This window comes from Sycon ciliatum, chromosome 12 (genome assembly GCF_964019385.1).
Source record: "Sycon ciliatum chromosome 12, ocSycCili1.1, whole genome shotgun sequence".
NCBI lineage: Eukaryota > Metazoa > Porifera > Calcarea > Leucosolenida > Sycettidae > Sycon > Sycon ciliatum.
Genome location: NC_088654.1, coordinates 11038385 through 11059821, shown reverse-complemented (window position 1 = coordinate 11059821; position 21437 = coordinate 11038385). Strand labels below are relative to the sequence as shown.

Sequence of the window (21437 nt, the reverse complement as noted above, 5' to 3'; positions counted from 1 at the left end):
AGCGGAACGCTGGCTTTTACAACTCCCCTTTTCTTGAATAGGGTTCCGTCCGTACAGTCTACGTTAGAATAACAACGACGATAATACGGTACTGTAGTTGCAGTCACTGCAGATCTTCCTGTCTAGCACAGCTGCACTAAATCCGGCCCAAAGTGTAAGATTTGTTGGCGCTTGGTACCAGTTCCCATTATGTCACTGTATTTGTATATGAGCAGCATGCGTAGTTCATACCACTTCCAAGGTCTCAACGTTATTAGGCAAGTCCGGCGCGGAGAAAAGCACTTCTGGTCGGATTTCGCCGAGCAGAACCTCCTGCATTCTGCACACCTTCCCTGCTGATGTGAATACTAAGTCTTCCCAGGCCGCCTTCACAACCGCAAGAACCTGTCCTCTACGAAAAACTGCTTGCAGTGTTTGTGACAGGCTCTGTCAGTGCTGCAACGAGGCGTTTGCTTGTCACTGCGTGCCACTGAGAATCGTTCAGTCTATTTTGATCACGTGGTAAACTAGCTGTTCGAATCTTTGTCGAAGATGTTTGCTCTTCTTTTAGCGTCGGGGAACGTCTTATGCAGTGGTGGCCGTTGGATGAGCTGTCGCTGTTGGCTTCTCGCATTGTGTTGCCGCCATCTTGTAAACACAAGGACTCTTGAAGGAGATAGGAATGGTCCCATGTCTTGACTAATGTCTGCCACGAGTGCACTGTTGACCAGTTCAACTTGTCATGTGGTAGTTGTTCTCAGCGATGAGACTAGCGAGATTTCGTCGTCGCACTGTCACGGACTTTACACCTACTGGGTACGGCGGTGGCATGATTGTGCTGAGTGTCAGGGAAGTTTTCATAAGCTCCAGTTGTGACTAAGAGCTGAACGCTGCGTCATCGTGTAGCGGCTGAGCTCACACCAAATGCTGCCACATCATGTACATGACATTGTACTAGTAGGATTTATTTTCTGCAGCATACCAAACAAGGTACAAGTGAGCAGCATGATTCAGCAAAGACAGCCCCTGTCTGATCGGCCAGACGAAGCCAATAGTGGCCCAATACAGGGCCATCCTGGCTTAAATCTAAAAAGAAATGGCAAAACAGGACAACTGTTGTCCGACGAAAGATAATTTCACCATGCCAATACAGTCCGTATCGCCTATAAGGTTGGCGGCTATAGTAATATACCGGATATAGTGATCAATTTCTCAAATTCATTTTCATTTGCCATAACTAAGTATACACAGTTATCGCGTATAGCAATAATCGTCTATAGTAATATATCGCCTATAGTGATCAAATTCATATTTCAAAAGACCTTTATTACATTATTTTTGCATCGATTATAGTGATTGTTGTAAAATCAAGTGGTGTCAGAGGAGAACAGGGTGTTACTTCTTCGTGAAGAACTAACTTATCCAGTGTTGTTTGGTGAGTTCTGCTTGTACAAGTTGCCAAATATGCCTCCATCGTGAGGAAATGCTGATGTTGTGTGACATGAGCTGTAGCCAGCTATGCAGTGCGTATGTGCACGGCACCCTGAGTCGTTTGACACCCCACTCGCATACATTTCATGCAGTATCGGTCATAGTGATATATCGCTTATAGTGATAAAATGCTCAAAATCAAACACCAACGCTATAGGCGATACTGACTGTATTTGAGAAATCTCAAATTCAAGTTCGTTCCTGCTGTTGTGTTGGACGAAAGGCATCAGCGGAACTCAGAGTGATTGGCTGGGGATCACAATGAAGTCCGGGGCCGGGGAGCAACGAAGCATTTTGAGATCGGCTCAGACTCGGAGCATTCAAGTCTCGTGCCAGAAACTCAATGAGCTTTGATCTCTCAGGAAGGCAGTGTCGGATGAATGAGCGTGTACGTGTGTTATGAGTGGCATGCACGACACAGGTGATGAATGAACACTTCTTTTGACATGATCATCGTCATGTGTTACTCACACTTATTGTACTCCCAGTCTGATTGTGCCTGTGGTGGACATCACGCAACTGCATTGTAAAATAAAAGGGGACGTTTGTCAACTGACAACCGGTTAACCGCTCTATTCAGTTGCTATTCACTGAGTGTGTCTGCTGTGAATTTTGTCTCAGTCCATCCACTGCTAGGGTTACAACAAGTACAGTCATGTACTTCCCCGCTTGTGTGAGGTCTCGACTCTCGGTAACAGTGTTCCATAGCATTCGTCAGCGGGTAACACTTCCCACTTGGGCTAGGATACCCAACACTAGTTCGTTCGTGTCGGGTGTTACATGAATGCCTCCTAGATCCTAGACTCTTTCAAGGCACATGTATCGACCGTCCACGAAACATCAGATGTTTCTAGTCTATGATCTAGCGCGATATCAAACAATAAACAGCGATCTCAGTGCATGCAGTGTGCTGTCTTGTAGCTCGCGCAGAAGTACTGAATTGGTACAAGTAAAAACCTCTCTGGACCAGGCTTCTGCACTCATAATTATGCGAACTATTAAAGAGAATCAGCTTTGCGCCGTGCAGCCCTGCAGGAGTGAACACACGATCCAGTACTCGCAGGTCTTCGGCTGCACATCGTGTCCTGCGCGTCCCTGATCTTGATCGGATTGCATTGCCCAGTACTGTTACAGTAAAACCTGTCAAGGCGACCACTCGGATAAGGCGACCACCTGTCCAAGAAGACCACTGAAACCAGGACCAAGGAATGCTATTTCCAGTCAAATGACCCTGGATAAGGAGACCACCTGGTAACAGAGACCACGTTTTGAAGATCCCTTGAGCGGTCGTCTTAGACAGGTTTCACTGTACATGTATAACTAATCACCTACAATGTAAATGTACATGTACATTTTTTTTTGCTTGATTTTTATTTCACGGATCCTCCAGAGGCAAATAGATGCCTATCGAAGGGAGTCTCCTAAGTAAGTATGGAAAATGAGAAAGTATGTTCGTAAGGGAGAAGAGGTAGAAGATACATTAGAATAATGTACAGAAGAAGTAAATTCAGTACTTCGGGTAGTACATTGCATGCTAATCATAATGAGAATTAGAAAAGCAGCATTGCGGACTACTATAACTGACATATACACAAACTATTGAAACTATCATAGATGTGGTTAGCCTAGACACAAAAGTCAGGAATACCTTTCAAAGAAAACATAGATTGCGAATACATGTATGTTGGTTATGGATTACTTTATGGAATAATGTGGAATAATGGAATAATGTGGAATAATGGAATAATGTAATAATGGAATAATGTACAATCAAACCTCTTTAGGACGAACACCAAGGGACCGATGATATTTGTTCGCAATAACGGGAGTTCTTCTTCTCCGTATGTTATACCCAGTGAATACACAGTGATTTATCCAATGGAGTTACGAATACTAGTTCTTTTTAAGGGGGCAGCCTACCCATAAATTTCATATGGCATTCAATTGACCGTAACTTTGGTGTTTCTCAATGGATTTGAGTGAAATTTTGACCACACACTCCTGCCACTATGCTGGCCCTCAGGACATGATTTACAAGTTCTTGCGCCTCACTGACAGGCTTTCCAGGCCGGAAAAACTCAAATTTCCGGCATAGTGCCACGGTGTGCGGAGCCACCCAGGAGCCAAACAAATGCATTTACAATTTTTTCACATTTTCGTGCTCATTCTGTTCGTGCGCGGGACCCAAACCTAGAACAAGTCCAGAAGCAGCCATGGGTGATGGGGTAGGGCCCCTCAACGAGGCCCTGGAATCTGTCACAACGGAACGAGTGGGCGTTCTCTCACACACTCCCACAGACCCAAGTCAATTTTTGAATTTTTTAGGTTTAGCACGTGCTACGAGGTCTTACCTTTGATACAACATCCAGTGCTGGGACCTCCACAGCAAGCCATTTCCACAGCGCTGCACACCAAATCCAGGATACCCTCAGAAACCGGCAAAGACTACCACTCACGTTTCACTACTGCCTAGTACTGAATCCTACCTGACTTCTTGACACGACTCAAACTTGCCAAAGTCACTAAATCAACGTCAACTACAATAATCAAGCCACATATCTGCAACGTCACGAGGGTGCTGGCAAAAGTCCTGCTGCACGGCGGCGGGCTTCGCCCGCCGCCGTGCAGCCCAATACGTGGCTCAAAAACCTGATTTTTTGGACTTGGAGCAAAATTCTGCACACGTTCACGTGTTTCCATGATACGACAAGTTGCGCACGGTCTGCTCACATTCAAATACAGTGCTGCCAACAAATGACAGGGTGCAACAAAAAAATCTTTCCTTGCAAGGGCACATTTTCGGCCATAACTCTTGAACGGCCGGTCAGATCGGGACACAATTTTCAGAGAATTTGCAGCTATTCATGCTCTTTCAACTGACGTAGCACTCAATATGAATTTACAAATTCGATTTTTCAGCGAATTTTTGGGTAGTCTGCCACCTTAAGCAAACATTTGCCTTATCCGTGTTCTTCTTAACCAGGTTTCACTGTACATACAGTGAAACCTCGTTAATAAGAACACGGATAAGGCAAACTTTCGCTTTAGAAGAACTAGTGTTCATAGCTCTATTGGATAAGTCATTGTGCATTCACTGGGTATAAGGTATGGATAAGAAGAACTCCCGTTATTACGAACAAATACATGTACATAATACCATCGGTCCCTTGGTGCTCGTCCTTATGAGGTTTGACTGTATTTGAAAACGCCCGGCATACATTGTAGCTAGTCCTTTACGGTCAAACGTTTCTCTTTTCTGCTTATTTTCCTCGGCTACTGTACATGCCATGTCCATGTTTCTTTTTTTCTCTTCTTCCGTGGTTGGTCTCACCCTCTCCTCAATTCAATTGGCTGTCCTGACATGCCCGTGACGAGGTGCAGAAATATATAAGTAAATGTATCTGTACACAGATATCCCTGTCGTTATCTCTCGACCAGACTCTCTGCTGTCCTCTCTTGTCTTCTTTTTACCCCTCTCCACTCTTTTCTATCTCCTGGTGTCCCTATCTCCCACGCACTCTCTCCCACGCACTCTCTCCCTCGCACTCTCTCCCACGCACTCCCTCCCATGCACTCTCCCCCTCTCTTTGATTTCCTCCATCCCCCTTCTTTCATCTCTCCCATCCTCTCTCTCTATTACTATTGATTTCGCTCTCTGCCACTCAGTGACACTGGCTCCTCCATTCCCTTCTACTGGTCTGGAGAGGTAAACAAACAGAGACATCAAATTGCCAAAGAACGGCCTACAAGCCTTGACTCGAACGGCCCAGGCATATTAGAATCGACAGTTGAACGATGACATTTCTCTAAGCTTGGCGTCATGTGGTTGACAGCTGCCCAGCGGGTGGTGACCGGTGGTGAATCTGGGTTCGTGGATTTGATCAGGATCATGCCATGGCGCGCGCGGCGCGCACAAGCCTCTGCGTTTGAGTTCTACGTGGCCATGTTTGCCACGGCCCGGCTAGTACTAGTATGCGTATGTCGGTATGAGCCAAGTACTAGTATTTCACGATGTCGAGTGTTATGGGAGCATGAGCTGCACACAGGCAGGGAGGCCATGTTGGACGCAGATGGCCGACCAGGCCGAGTCCTTGCACAAACCCATTGGTCATTGTGTGCAGGGCGCAGGGCCGAAGCAAGTCATTCGCCATTACTAGTACTAGTAGACCAACAAGGCAGAGCTGTAGACGGACGCCTGATAATAAACACAGCCACGTACAATGTACAGTCAGTCATGCACTTGCTCAGTAGCCCGATGTGTTTCTCGCTGTTTTAGTTGACATTGTAATTATTAAAAGGGGGTTTGTCAACTGACAACCGCTCTACTTAATTAATTGCTTCTCACTCTACTAACTAAGAGCGGTTGTCAGACAGTTGACAAACCCCCTTTCATTTACAATGCAGTTGCGCGATGTCCACCACTTTCTGAATTTAGTTGACATTGACTTTTTATCAATTTTGAACGTTCATTCATTACCTGTAACCATTTACAAAGCGGGGCAAGCTATCGCAACAGTATTATGATTTCAAGCTGTAGGCCAAAATAGATCATTACAACAATACTGAAGGCAGTGGGGAGATGATGCTCAGATGAATCAGTGATGTAATGATAATGATGTAATGACGTAATGATGTAAAATCTTGCATGTTGTGCATTAGCTGAGTTTGCAGGCTGGTGCAACAGTCTCCAAACAGTGCTTGCTCAATGGAAACCTGTCTGCTTGAGCATCTCAAAGTCATCTCAAAGTCTGCACTCGACCATGGGATTGCGATTTACGATCCTGGCGCCATCGTTTGTAAAGACCGTGATGAGGTGAAGTGACGCGGCCTGAACGCGTCGAGAAAACGCGGCCGACTCGGCCGCCATGTCCAATGTTCCCTCCTTTGAGCGAAGAGTGAGCAGGAAGATCGCGAAGCCCTGGGTGACGTTGAGCACGGCGAACGTATAGTGCAGCTCGCCGGCCTGGGTGAGCAGAGCCAGCAGTCCCAGTATCCACGTGACGCCGAGCTGTGCCGTCAGGAACATGCACGTCTTGAGCGAGGTCTTCCACTGCTCCAGTGTCGGGCTGTTGATGATCCGCAGCGGCATCTCCTTGCTCTTCTGCTGCTGGATGCGGGCCACCATCAGCAGCATCACAACGTTATAGCTCACTGCCACGGCAATCGGTGTTGCGATGCCAAATATTAGCATGCTGTAGGTATTAACGGAACAGCTGTATGCGGGACACACAGAGAATCAAAGACTTCTTCTGATGATGACAAAATTATTATTATTTTTCCTCAACCCACACCCCTCTACTCTGTTAGAGTTGTGTTCATCACTGTTGAAGCTTCCGATGGAAAATAGAATACTACTATTACTACTTAGTTAGATGAACTTACTATTTAAATTCACCGCTGCTTCCATGCTGCTGTACTTTAGTCGAGCCGAACGCGACGAAGATAACCAGCAGAGGAATTGCTGTACAGAATTTTCACAAAGGGGCAAAGAGAAAGAACTCCCTCAAGCTTCTGAGTAAAGAGAAATATCGCGAACAAAATTTCCCTCAAGCTTCTGAGTAAAGAGAACTATCGCGAACAAAATTTCCCATTTCAATACGGCTAGCTGTGCCTGGCGAAACCCAGGCCCGGGAATGAGGGAAATGAGTTATTGCCACACACCAGTGCTCAGTGCTCACTCCAGTGCCTGCAGGTCAGTGACTACAGATGCTTCTTGCACCTACATGTGCCTGCAGATATCCTACTGCATGGAAAACGTATTATTTTGTGCTATATTTGTGTTATGTTTGTGCTACCCCCTCTCTCCCCCCCCCCCCCCACCTGTACCTTCATAATCATGTGTGCACAGTGCGGCACAATGAAATCCGATCGAGCGCGTCAAGTTTGCGCACTGCACACAATTCGCTTCCCAACGTGGGCAGATCTAGGGTTGCGCAGTGCCCGGCGCAGCATTTGCTTACTTGTTGAATGATTTACTCAAAGAAAAATTCACAATGCTGAAGATAGAGTGCATTTTTTGACAAAGGCCAATATTGTCTCTGCACACCATGAGCTTAGATGACATGAGGATTTCATTGAGCAACACTGAACATGGTAATAAGTACTCTCATACACGTACCTCGTTTAACCGGCCAGATGGCCCGGGACCAGGCACTGCCGGTAACTTCGAAGTGTCCATAACTCCGGATCACATACATGGTGATGGTCGAAAGGCCGAGTAGTAATATTTCCACTGAAACTCACCAAAAAGGCCAAAGGGTCTGGATAACCGAGGTATGAGTGTATATACAGTAAAAACCCTGTGACTAACAACCACCTCCCCTTGAGGCCAGAGAAAGCGGTCTTTAATGGCAGGTGGTCCTTGGTTAGAGGTTTGCACAGCACAACCACATGTGAATGTGAGACCATCCGTGCCTGGCGAAGTGGTCTTTAGTACCAGGCTGGTCGCTAGTCACGGTAGTCTTTAGTTACAGGCTTTACTGTACAAGAATTGAATGTTGTGAAAAGCCCATCAAGGCCGGGAATCACTCACCGAACACACTCACAATGGCACGGCGCAAGCGTATCTCCTTGCGCCACGTACACTGCAGCACCTTGAAGACCTTCCGCCGCAGCAGCGTGGCGTCGAGCACCATGGCAACCGTTGGGCATAGCAACAGGTAGTGCAGCAGTATAGCTAGGAACGAGCACGCTACGGGGCTGGAGGTGGCGTCGACGGCCGCGATGAACAAAACGAGCGTGAAGAGCTGGATGACGCACGTCACCATCATCAGCCTCTGGTGCACTGAGCTGCCATGCTTTCTGGACACAACAATACCAAGTGACGACATTTTATCCTTTGATATTGTACAAAATTCGGTCCATCAAACACATACATGTACATGTACACACACACATCAAATGAGAGTCCTCCGGTTCGGTAGGGTGCTCAATGTTCATTCGAATAGAGTTATCGTACACACGACACAGAGCGCCGCGCATTAGTTGTCTGAATATTGACTATCGGCAAGAAACTAACTTCGAAGTATTAGTTAAAACAGATGATGCATGGTGCTCTGTGTCGTGTGCACACACCATGCGTTGACACTCTTGTACAAACAACCCACACATACAAGGAGCATTGCTTGCTTGATTGATTGATTTTATTTGGATTCGCGAGACCAAACGAGCAGGAGTGCTCAATAACAGGGTAGACGTTCAAGAAAAATTAATGATGTCACCTTGAAATTGTGCCTGGATCATGGGCAGCAGTACTTGCAGGACGACTCCACTCTGGGAGAAGGGGGTAGTGGTGTACTCCGGTCATTACGTGAACATGTACATGTACAAACTTAGAAGTTGCGACTTCGGCGGTAATAGTCATGAAGTAGTTGATTGTTCCAACTACATGTAGGAACACACGCTTCTTGCCGAACTTGACACTCGACTGACTCACGACTGCCATCCGGAGCACACGAGGAGCACGTCGCACCTTCCACTCGGCAAACCTGCAAGAAAGCACCACTCAGTCAGTCGAGTGTCAAGTTCGGCAAGAAGCGTGTGTTCCTAGTTGGAACAATCAACTTCATGACTATTACCGCCGAAGTCGCAACTTCTAAGTTCGTATTGTTGTCCCTCACGTGGACGTGCGACTAGTTGTTGGAGGTGACAGCGTTGCGAATAGCTATACTGGCTCTCAACGTCTGTTTATCACAACTCCATGAGCGACTCTGACTCACGCTGCTACCTGGAGCTTCACGAGGTGTTTGTCGCGCTGGAAACAAAGCGTCTCTGTAAGTTTGTATCCCTGGTGATGGTTTGGCCTGGAGAGCAGTATATAAGTGGTGCTTTCAGGCACAATCTTCCTCAGCCTACTCAAGCTCAACTGATGAGGGGTGAATTCCCCGAAACACCGTGTATTGAGCAGGGAGTGGTGCTTTCTTGCAGGTTTGCCGAGTGGAAGGTGCGACGTGCTCCTCGTGTGCTCCGAATGGCAGTCGTGAGTCAGTCGAGTGTCAAGTTCGGCAAGAAGCGTGTGTTCCTAGTTGGAACAATCAACTTCATGTACATGTACACTGTATATACAATATCAGAATACACTCATACGTCGGTTATCCGGATCCCGAAGTTACGGGCACTTTGGTCCACCGGGCACCCTTTGGGCGAGCTTCAGTGGAAGTATCACTACCCTTGTTTCACTCTTTGTGGAAATAGTGACGTCATATGCCATACCTACGGCCTTTCCCCATCGATATGCACATGATTGTACTTGTGCACAAAGGCAGAACAACAGAGACCAAAAATCTTTCCCGTAACTCGGAGTTTCGTGTCCATAAACACTCATCAGCCGACCTGTAGTACGCTCTGCCCATGTTGAGGTATTGAGCACTATGTGCAGCAAGGACTCCAGACACTTTGTCTGATTTGTACTTGTATGTATGTATGTATGTATGTATGTATGTATGTATGTATGTATGTATGTATGTATGTATGTATGTATAACTCATAATCACAAGGTGATCGTAGAGGCATTAATCAGCGAGAGAATTGTGAATGATGTCTCTGAATCCAACTCTGTCGTGTGCTGCATGAGAGAGAGCATGCAATGCATTGTACTTGTACACGCATGTAATTCGGAGTTATGGACATTTCGAAGTTACGGGCAGTACTCGGTCCCGGACTGCCCGGATGAACGAGGTATGAGCGTACTAGCAATTTTGCTGCCTTACTTTTTCATCACTATGGTTACAATGGTGGCCACCAGAAAGACGATGCACAGCGAGCAGCCCAGGAGGGAAGCGATGAGTGACTCATCGTCATCATCGGTGATGGTGATACCGCTGCTGCTGGTGTTATCGATGCTGTTGCTTGTGCTTATGGCAGTGCCGGAGGTCGTGCTTTGTGACTGCAAACAAAGCCGGAGAGACAGCGATCAGCACGTGGGGTTTGAAAATGCACAGTAGCCCGTGGCGGATAATGCTCGACGAATTGACAGGTTCTGCTCGAAAAGCAATGACACTGGCAGAACCATACCAGCTGTATGACAGGCACTTCCTTGAATTCTGCTTCATTTCTTTATGCATACATGTACATGCATACAAACAAGGAAGAAACAGACCAGAAAAGTACCTAGTGATTCTGCCAATTGTCCTGCCCGCATAATCCGCCAAGTGCTATCTACCCACCTGATTTGGACTGGACTGGGCCCTGCGGGGGGGGGGGGGGGGGACCCACTGTTGGTGTAGAAAAAAGCATGCAACATGAACAGTCGCACTCGCTGACTGTATAAGATCTGGTTACGTCGGTGGACAGTTAGTCATAACTCGGACTTGTAACATGTTGTCCTTCTCCTTTTTCAACATGAAGAATCTACCCACCAGTTGCACATTTTGCCTGTGGGCAGATTCTTAGCATTGCAGCAGCATCTAATAGACATACGGTTTCCTCAAGTTCAAACCCTGGATCAGTCTCTTCGCTGCAAGCGTCACTTTTAAAAACATAAAAAATTAAAGTTATCACCGCTTTTCCGGCCTGGCCCATCACAGGGTGAAAAGTTTAAACAGTAAACTAAACGCAGGCAAAACCCGAATAGAGTAGACATGCTGTGAGGTGCTGTAGGAAAGCGATGAGAAGAGTGTGAAGTGTGAAGGAAACACAGGCATGCAAAAAGAAAAATCTTACCATATTCACGCTGATTAACTTAAGGACGACCAGAGGACTGCGGTAGACGTGTATGTGACCCGGTCACCTTCATCAAGTCAGAACAAACAAACCAGGGTGTAGTGAATCCGACAAGGTCGATGCCGCTTTCATAACTGCAGTGAGGTCCAAGGATGAACCTCCGTCGCTCAAGCCAATCAAAGTTCTTTAGAACCCTGGCACATGCCATACTGCAATGTGTAAAGCCAGTGGGCAGCAGGAAAGTGCACTGTACCAACTTAGTAACCCAGGTACGTCTTATTCCTTCTTTTCTTTCTTTTTTTCCGTTCGCACTTCCTTCCGTCTGTTCAGGTTTGCTTTGTTTTGCTGACCAGTGATAATTCACACATGCATATTGTTACCTGCTGAAATTGTCCCCCGCTGAATATATGTAGTATAGTCACCTTTGTGTTTCGCTCTTTTTTCCCTTTATTTCACATTTATTTGTCCATATAAGATCGGTTTCAAGTACTAGTAGTCCCCATTCCATTGTTACGTAGATTCACTGAGGAATGTAACAAGAAAACAGTTCTGAACAAATCCTCTCCTTCCCTTTCGTTGTGTGCCTTGCGATCATCGCATGCCATTTACACATGCACGTACATGTACATGTCGACACAAAAGGCAGAAGAGAATAGAGACAGCCGACTAGGTCATTGTTGTAACGCTGCGTTTCATGCACATAGCAAAGTTAAGGCAATCCTCAGACACCTGATAGCCTGTACATCATCTGGGTCCAAATTTATACCCAGGCAAGTAGCTAAAGCAGGGCGCGCAAAGTGAATAAAGCGCGAAAAAGCAGGTGGCATAGCGCGCAAAGGTGGCAAAAGCGCAACATTAGTGTGACATTTCAAGTGATACGTTAGTTAGGGAGACATGGTGCGGATGGTGTCGGTTATTGCATGGGAGGTGAGAAAAGGAGGAAGAGAAGGAGGGGTGACAGTCAAGTAACACGTTACCTTTTGTGATAATGCTCCATTCTTGTGGTGTTGAGCACTCTAGGAAATCTGGGAACTCTCGCTATTGTGTACATGTCGACATATAGAAAATGCATACAGTGCAATTAGCCCGCCTTGTAGCTATATTTATTATTATTAATGCGAATTAATAGTATAAGTGAAGCGGACATTACAAAATGATGAATGAGAATACATGTATCTAAAATGGTTGTTCCTAATCGATTTTCTTGAGACTATTGTTGTAGTACGTTATTTTGTGTACGTCGTGTGTACGTCATGTTGGTGCATGCGCGTGTTGCTGTGGTATGAAAAGCTGTCTTCGTCTTGAGTTCATCGTGTCTTCGTCTTGAGTTCGTCATGTCTAGTTGTGGTTCCGTCGTCTTGTCACAAATATAGTCTTCTAAATGTAGTTATCGTTGTCCCTTTGTACACTGAGTGTGGAGATGGCACGGGACTGGGAGCAGGTAGAGAAAAGCGAGGTACAACATTGGTGGCAGTTACAACATTGGTGGCAGCGGTAATGGAAATTGTTGTACACTTCAACTTCTGGATTCGTCCTGCGTGGCCTTCGCTCCCAGTTTCCGATGTCATCTCCAGTCGTCCTATCGTCACAGTTTTGTCCGTCTTGAAGAAGTTCGTCCGTCGTCCTCGTCCTTCATCATTCGTCTCTCCCGTCTCTTGGCAGTCGTCGTCACTGGTGGTCCCGGACACGACGTAAAACTGTGCCCAGAAAACCTGAAAAAGAAAAGAAAAAAGAAGGATGGAAGGTGAAGAGAAGAAGAAGAGGCTGCAGAAGTGAGGATGTCGACGCTGAGCAGCGCTCCTGGAGATGGTGGACGACATGGCAGACGGCGTGAGGAGTTTCGTTGGTGAGAGGGTACGTGTGTTGTTGTGAATGTGATGAGAATGTGAGTTTTGTATTTTCTGTTCTCCCAACATTTTGTTCTTTACTAGGGAGGTTCTGCTATACGTGAAACGTAGAGAAATCACGTAGAGAGCAGGTGTCTGGGTTAGAGTCTACGGCTTCGCGTGTTTTGGCTCCAGATTTCTACGCGGAGATGGGGTTCTCTACGTTGTGGCACACGCAGAGAAAATGCGTATGGATCTGCTGGGTTTCGATCAACTGCAGGCAGAAAACAGCCAAATATGGAAGGGGAAAGTCCCAGTACGCACTCCACGTGACTTCTCTAGGTGAAACGTAGAGCAGAACAGCATTTCTTTACGTTACGGGAACGCGAAGAAAGTTCGCGTGATTCTTTGCGTCGCGTTCCCAAAACGTAGAGCAGAACCTCCCTATTATTTGCTCTCCTCGAGGGTAAAGAGGCGCCCGCACAGCGCGTGTGTTCTGTTTGTTTCTTTATTTGCTCTTCTATGAGGATAACTAGAGGCCCCCACAGAGCCAGTGGATTTTGTTCTTTTTGTTATTCATATGATTTGTGCTCTCACATTTTTAGAATTTTTGCGTGATCGTGAGGTGGTGTGTTGTGTGAAGTAGAGTTTTTGAGGTTATCAGTTCCTACACGTGTGACAGCGATCGTGGCTGGTGTTCTGGGTGGGCGGACAGAGTTTTTGTAATCTGCAGTGCAGGCAGAGGTATTTTATTTCTGGGTGTGACTGGTGTGGTATGATTGAGTGATTTGTGTGATCTTTTCCTCTTTTTACTCTGTTTTATTATTAGAATCGAGGACGATTCTACTCTTGGGAGGGAGTTATGTTGTAGTACGTTATTTTGTGTACGTCGTGTGTACGTCATGTTGGTGCATGCGCGTGTTGCTGTGGTATGAAAAGCTGTCTTCGTCTTGAGTTCATCGTGTCTTCGTCTTGAGTTCGTCATGTCTAGTTGTGGTTCCGTCGTCTTGTCACAAATATAGTCTTCTAAATGTAGTTATCGTTGTCCCTTTGTACACTGAGTGTGGAGATGGCACGGGACTGGGAGCAGGTAGAGAAAAGCGAGGTACAACATTGGTGGCAGTTACAACACTATCATGAGGGAAAATCGTCTCACAATAGAGGCTATACGGAGAAACAAACTACTTACAGGTTACAGGATAGTGGGGAGTATACAAGGTGAGGTGTGAAAAAAAAAACTAAAGTGGGAGAGAAGACGAAAGAAATTAGAAGAAAAGATGTGAGAGTGTTCCGACGGTGTGAGCTACTACAAAAGGTGAGTGAAATGAAGGCGTGGAAGCAGGTGAATGTGACAGAGTGAGGAAGTGTGAGGTGTAGGTGTATGCGAATGAATACGTGTGTGAATGCTAGGTGAAGAGTCTCAATTTTGTGACATTTTCTTTCTGAATGCATAGATTAGGATTGTGTTTACGGATGAAAACAGCTTCTAATACCTTAAGGGGCCATCCGTAATTATCGATCTTTTTCACGAAACGAAAAAGTTTCGTTTATGGGTGGGTGGGTAACGACCGGTTTCGTTTTGAAAAAACATCGAAAGCGGAAAAATCAACGCTCACTGCATGCATTGATACATGCATACATTGTGTACATCGAAGTAGATCGACAGACCCAGTAGATCGACTCTACGTCGCGCGGCCAAGCAAGTGCTGCATGGATGCACTGATAGTGATACCACTCTCAGACTCTGTACTCAGTGCAGTGAGTTCCTTTCGTCCTCGGATGACTTCTCCGACGAGGACCTAGCAGTCATCATGGTCATTCACTCTGGGACCGACGACAGATAGATAAATACTTCGTTCCAGCCGCCGATGCAAGAGAATTTCAAATTACGGAGCGGGGCGCATGCCAAGTAAATTCTCACGCAAATATAGGGAGCGCCAGCCGCTGAAGCCGATGTCGTCGTAATGTACCTGGAAGAATCTGATCGTGCTTATGGTGGGGAAGCCATGGAGAGTGATCCCCGTGTCGACAGTCTTCCAGAGACGGAAAATTAGGCCATCGACTTTCTACGTACCTGATTGACGGCAGCGCAGCGCGGCGTGCGTGCGACCTTACGGAGCTTTCCGACAGCGATTCTGGGGCGATGCTGCTCTCATTTGCGAGCGAGGCACGACCACTGAAGTCTGTGATAGCTATGGCGTTTGTTTCCGCTCCGAAGTCGACTTGTTTTGGCAGTATCATGTCAATGTCGGAACTCTGACGATTTGCAAGTGTACAATTCCCGTGTTTAGACGTAGAGGTGCCAGCAGCGTATGTGTGGGTGCAACAGTGTGGTCGGTGAACATAAATGACCCGCGCTCTGCGAAAACCGACCTTAGGTGCTTCGTAATTTTTTCGAGAAAAAGAACAAAACGTCACGATCTGTCGATTTTTGAAGATTACAAGGTGAGAGTCATGGCGGAACGAAGCAGAAGACAGTCGCTAGCTCAAATTGCTGCGGGCTTCTCCCCAGAGGTTTTAGCCGAACTCCTTCACGATGAATAGTCATTTTTTGGCCTGGTCCAATCGCAGTTCTGATGACAGCAGTGCCGAGGAGAGTCGGATGTGGAATCGCAGGACGTAACGCTGATCGAGCTGGACGGTGATGCGGAGGAGAATTTCGATCAGGCGTCGGTTCTGCCACCAGCCCAGCCCCTCAATGCCGGCAATATACAGAGTGCACACCAAGAAAAATCGGTTCAAGTACTGTCTACAATCCAGGAGGCGCGTGACAAGTTTGACAAGCGCTGTAGGTGTTCCGCACTGGTGCTGTTTCAAGAGCGTGACACTTGAAACCTTGCTTGCACTTACAGCACACACAGCGCAGGTCCTGATCAAGACACTGAGATCGCTGCTTGTGTGTAGGCGGAAAGCTAGACGTGCTCAGGAGACGTGGTGAGGCTACCCAGCGCGTCCAGCATGCTGGGAGATGTGATAGATGGGGCTCAACAACACTACTCTGAACTACTGAAGTACGGAGTCAGTGGCTGGTGTGGAAGTCATCGGTACATGCATGTCAGGAAGTCTTTGTGTGTGCCTCCAGGATCAAGCCCTGGGTGCTGAAATCTACAGGCTGCTGACAGTGCTGTCAGTGCAAGTGTAATCAGCCCAACACAGAACTCTGGAATGCACTGCCTGTAGAAGATGTTGTGGAGCTGAAGCATTTTATAGAGCGTTATGCTATGCTAGTATTATGCTATAGTTCATGGCCTCCCTTAACCTGCGGCTCGACATGGACACAACAAGCCAGTACCAACCTACATGTATTTGCCCAGCATCACTACGAAGAAGCTTGTTCACCAGGCGTTCACAAATCCTGGTTGCAAAGCTGCATACAGTACGTTTGGCAAGATTTGGAAAAGAGACTGCCATGATATCACCGATTACGAAACAATGTGTGCGGCTGATGTAGACATAACTAGATGTTCTAACTACCAGTACCAGATAAAACTATCAATATCCTTTAATCCGGTATTGATCCTAGCTTCTTCACTACTTTGCACCTGCCTCTACGCATCACTCCGGCTGGCATATCCTCAAACAGAGCCAAATTTCTCTTCCACCAGATTCGTGAGCAACACCATCCACAGAACAGAGATAGAATGTGTCTATCTCCACAACAGGAAGATCCAATGCCATCATAAACCTTTCCTTTTGAGCATTATGACATACAGATTTATTCTGCAAAGTTTGGTTGCAATCATCCTGCTTGAATTCTCGCTGCATTGGTTCCAAAATGTAGCATAAAACCCTGGATTTTTGCTATTTTTCCTCCAAAAATTGCAAGAAAAGTGCAAAGAAATTGTCATTGTATCTAACTGAATATGTATGCAATCCACCTAAAACTTCACCAGAAGTTGAAGAAAGGGTCCTGGGTCAACAATCCAGCACAAACTCAATTTCGCCAAAATAGCACCTAAGGTCGGTTTTCGCAGAGCACTGGTCAAATGTTTCCATGGTCAAGAAGTAGTACCAGACTTCCAAGAAAACATAACTAACGTAACTCGTTGTTACCATGTTACTTACTTGCACAATCACACAAAATGTGGCCTCGCTGTGTTGTAACAGCCAATCAAGATCATTTTCTGCACAAAGTCTCAAGTCAATTAATTTTTTCGTTTCAGGGGGGTGGGTGGGTGGGGGTGGGTCATAACTAAACTTTTTCGTTTCGTGAAAAAGATCGATAATTACGGATGGCCCCTAAGTTCACGAAACCTATTATATGCATTCAGAAAGAAAATGTCACAAAATTGAGACTCTTCACCTAGCATTCACACACGTATTCATTCGTATACACCTACACCTCACACTTCCTCACTCTATCACATTCACCTGCTTCCACGCCTTCATTTCACTCACCTTTTGTAGTAGCTCACACCGTCGGAACACTCTCACATCTTTTCTTCTAATTTCTTTCGTCTTCTCTCCCACTTTAGTTTCTTTTTTCACACCTCACCTTGTATACTCCCCACTATCCTGTAACCTTTAAGTAGTTTGTTTCTCCGTATAGCCTCTATTGTGAGACGATTTTTCCCTGATGATAGTCTCAAGAAAATCGATTAGGAACAACCATTTTAGATACATGTATTCTCATTCATCATTTTGTAATGTCCGCTTCACTTATACTATTAATCGCATTAATAAAGTTATTGTCTCCTCGTCGCCTTTTTATATTTATTATTATTATTAACTGGTTTGAGGGAAAGAGACAAACGGGAAAAGTCTGAAGAAAAAATTGACTGTCACCACCAGGACTCGAACCAGGGACCCTCACTTGTAGCCAGCGATGCTCTAGCCACTGAGCTATGGTGTAGTCGTCATCTCAGCAGAGGCCGTTCAACATTTTCTTCAGACTTCGTACTATGATTATTATTATTATTATTTTCTTTTTTTTACATGTATGTGGCAACACTGAGCAATGCCACTATGTCATGATAAGTACAGTGAGGAGTCCGGACACAAAGCCTGCCAAAGTACACATGATTAATAGAGTTCAAAAAGAAAATACTGAACACCAGTAGCTGCCTCAGAAATCGCCAGCGTGGCGGGAGGCTCTTGCCGTCGTCTTATGCCACATTCAACGCTGCTCATACATATACATGTGCATTCATGGCGTGGATTGTGAATCATTATAATTTCCCCACACACTGCACCGCATATTTAGCAGTGATTCGAAACGTCATTTTTACTGCTTGGCCATATTTCTAAAGATTTGGAGTCGTGTCATTTTGCGCTGCTTACCTGCACTCTTTTATGGCACGGGCACTGTCTACGTGACGGCGATGATATCATTATTCGTAACAGAGGCTCGTATCTGATGTGTTATCCGAGTGTTGTTGTGTGGAAAGGAAAAACACATTTTGTGGACGCTTGAAGTATTTTCGCCGTGCGTTACGGTGCAAGCCAATCATTCTCCTCATTTTAGAATCGTCGATGTAGTAAAAGACTTTCTAATTCTTTCATCACTTTATGGACTAGTGCACCGCAATGGTCTGCTCAACATTTGCGCGGTTCATGCAACTCTTGGCTGGAACAAACACTTGGTAACAAGAAGGAACAAGCACTCTTGAGCTATCCACATTGACGTCTTACCCTCGACGTCGCCGGTCAGGAGCTGAGGCAATCCACCATCGCGCCAGCAGGGCTGTAATGGCCTTCCAAGCGCTTGACCATGGCCAGACTGGTTCTGGAAGTGCTTAGGGTCTCCCAAACTGCCCAAAACGTCAGTGTTGCTTGTACGCTTTGCCACGCCACGTAGGTAAACTCCGGCACCAACACTGACAACTACTTGGGGTCACCAGAACTGTGGCTGAGAAAAAGAAGAACGCTGCTTGCACCCTGTCAGCGCTTCACAAAACATTCGCGTCGCTCTGTCCATGTCAAAAGCAGGGAGTCGTGAAAGCCTTTCGCGAACCCTGGCCTGGTCACCCTGGTCACAACTGGACCGAATAACACCGTGTAAAGACGGATTCGCTCGTGGCCGGAACAAAATTAATATGCAACAAGTCGATAGTCACACTCACTGTGACTCAGCCCCTGAGACGTGTACGTGTAGTTTCCGGGCACTGCATTGAGTCTGTATCCGCACATGCGGTCGGATGACTTGATGCGGCGTGCATGTGGGACAGCTGGAGTGGCAAACGACCAGGGTGTCGCACAAACGAAAGCACGACTGAGGCTACAACAGTACAAGCGACCGCTCATTGCCATTGGCTTTTCAGGCAGGCAAACGAATCTCCTAGCTGCCTTGCACAAGTATTTAGCAGATCACTCTAAACGTAACTTTGAGTCACAAAGGCAGAAGAGAACAGAGACAGCCGGCTAGCTCATTGTTGTAACGCTGCGTTTCATGCACAGAGCAAAGCTAAGGCAATCCTCAGACAACTGTCTGAGTCATACTAGTAACTAAGATCACAGCTCTAGGGGTAACGATGTGTTCCAACCAGCACATGCTTCTCCCAGGAGGACACGATCAGTGTGGCTATCATGGTTATTCGCCGTATACATTATAAATAATCTTATCAATTACACACTGTATTAAACAGGGCGTCACACCTCACCCTTACACGCGTAGGCATACTCACTCCTCTCAGTATCTAATATTGACTGAGTACGAGGTCAATATAGGAAATAAAAGCCGAGTAAAAGACCGAGGCGAAGCCGAGGTCTTTTACGAGGTTTTTATTTCCTATACTGACCAAGTACGAAGTCAATATTAGATTTATCACCACAAACAGTCCGTATTTCCAATTCCAGAACGATAACCTCATGAATCCCGGTTTTATGATTGCACAACCCTTGCACCACCACCTACTCATGCAATGACAATGCTGCACTAGGCACCGTTCAACTGCGCAACCCCTAAGCAGTCAAATATAAGCAGTCAATATAGCCCTAAGGGGCCATCCGTAATTATCGATCTTTTTCACGAAACGAAAAAGTTTCGTTTATGGGTGGGTGGGTAACGACCGGTTTCGTTTTGAAAAAACATCGAAAGCGGAAAAATCAACGCTCACTGCATGCATTGATACATGCATACATTGTGTACATCGAAGTAGATCGACAGACCCAGTAGATCGACTCTACGTCGCGCGGCCAAGCAAGTGCTGCATGGATGCACTGATAGTGATACCACTCTCAGACTCTGTACTCAGTGCAGTGAGTTCCTTTCGTCCTCGGATGACTTCTCCGACGAGGACCTAGCAGTCATCATGGTCATTCACTCTGGGACCGACGACAGATAGATAAATACTTCGTTCCAGCCGCCGATGCAAGAGAATTTCAAATTACGGAGCGGGGCGCATGCCAAGTAAATTCTCACGCAAATATAGGGAGCGCCAGCCGCTGAAGCCGATGTCGTCGTAATGTACCTGGAAGAATCTGATCGTGCTTATGGTGGGGAAGCCATGGAGAGTGATCCCCGTGTCGACAGTCTTCCAGAGACGGAAAATTAGGCCATCGACTTTCTACGTACCTGATTGACGGCAGCGCAGCGCGGCGTGCGTGCGACCTTACGGAGCTTTCCGACAGCGATTCTGGGGCGATGCTGCTCTCATTTGCGAGCGAGGCACGACCACTGAAGTCTGTGATAGCTATGGCGTTTGTTTCCGCTCCGAAGTCGACTTGTTTTGGCAGTATCATGTCAATGTCGGAACTCTGACGATTTGCAAGTGTACAATTCCCGTGTTTAGACGTAGAGGTGCCAGCAGCGTATGTGTGGGTGCAACAGTGTGGTCGGTGAACATAAATGTTTCCATGGTCAAGAAGTAGTACCAGACTTCCAAGAAAACATAACTAACGTAACTCGTTGTTACCATGTTACTTACTTGCACAATCACACAAAATGTGGCCTCGCTGTGTTGTAACAGCCAATCAAGATCATTTTCTGCACAAAGTCTCAAGTCAATTAATTTTTTCGTTTCAGGGGGGTGGGTGGGTGGGGGTGGGTCATAACTAAACTTTTTCGTTTCGTGAAAAAGATCGATAATTACGGATGGCCCCTAAGGAGTGAAATATGCAGGAATATTTGACTGCTTAGGTATGGCAAAAATCTATGTAAGTCAATACTAAGGGAGTGATAACTCCTATTATCTCACCTTGTGTTCCTCACCTGCATCCTTTAGCACGGCTAGGATCCTAATACAGTCATGTAAATCTACAGTAAAACCTGCCAAGGCGACCCCTCGGATAAGGCGACCACCTGTCCTAGAAGACCACTGAACAAAATAAAGTACAGTCGAACCTCGTTAGGACGAACACTAAGGGACCGGTGGTATTTGTTTGCAATAACGGGAGTTCTTCTTATCCGTATTTTATACCCAGTGAATACACAGTGTTTTGTCCAATAAAGTCATGAATGTTAGTTCTTCCAAAGTGAAAGTTTGTCTTATCCGTGTTCTTCTTAACGAGGTTTCACTGTATACAACAACCTCGTATACAACA

The 21437-nt window shown here is 46.2% G+C and overlaps 1 protein-coding gene across 4 annotated transcripts; it reads right to left on the bottom strand.

Moving 5' to 3' along the window:
- Nucleotides 1–5909: 5909 nt before the first annotated feature.
- On the bottom strand, nucleotides 5910–18975 carry LOC135827863 (adhesion G protein-coupled receptor E5-like). Of its 4 annotated transcripts, XM_065340296.1 has the most exons (7): nucleotides 18588–18975; nucleotides 12108–12168; nucleotides 11131–11197; nucleotides 10179–10354; nucleotides 8003–8271; nucleotides 6853–6931; nucleotides 5910–6683 (listed from the first exon to the last, which is right to left on the bottom strand). In XM_065340296.1, exons 3-7 carry the CDS (start codon nucleotides 11131–11133, stop codon nucleotides 6212–6214), a joined length of 999 nt encoding a protein of 332 aa, XP_065196368.1. In that variant the 5' UTR covers nucleotides 11134–11197; nucleotides 12108–12168; nucleotides 18588–18975; the 3' UTR covers nucleotides 5910–6211. The 4 variants fall into 4 exon arrangements, with proteins under 4 accessions (XP_065196368.1, XP_065196367.1, XP_065196369.1 ...); XM_065340295.1 differs by lacking the exon at nucleotides 12108–12168; XM_065340297.1 differs by lacking the exons at nucleotides 10179–10354; nucleotides 11131–11197; nucleotides 12108–12168 and having other exon boundaries at nucleotides 18588–18974.
- Nucleotides 18976–21437: the final 2462 nt, after the last annotated feature.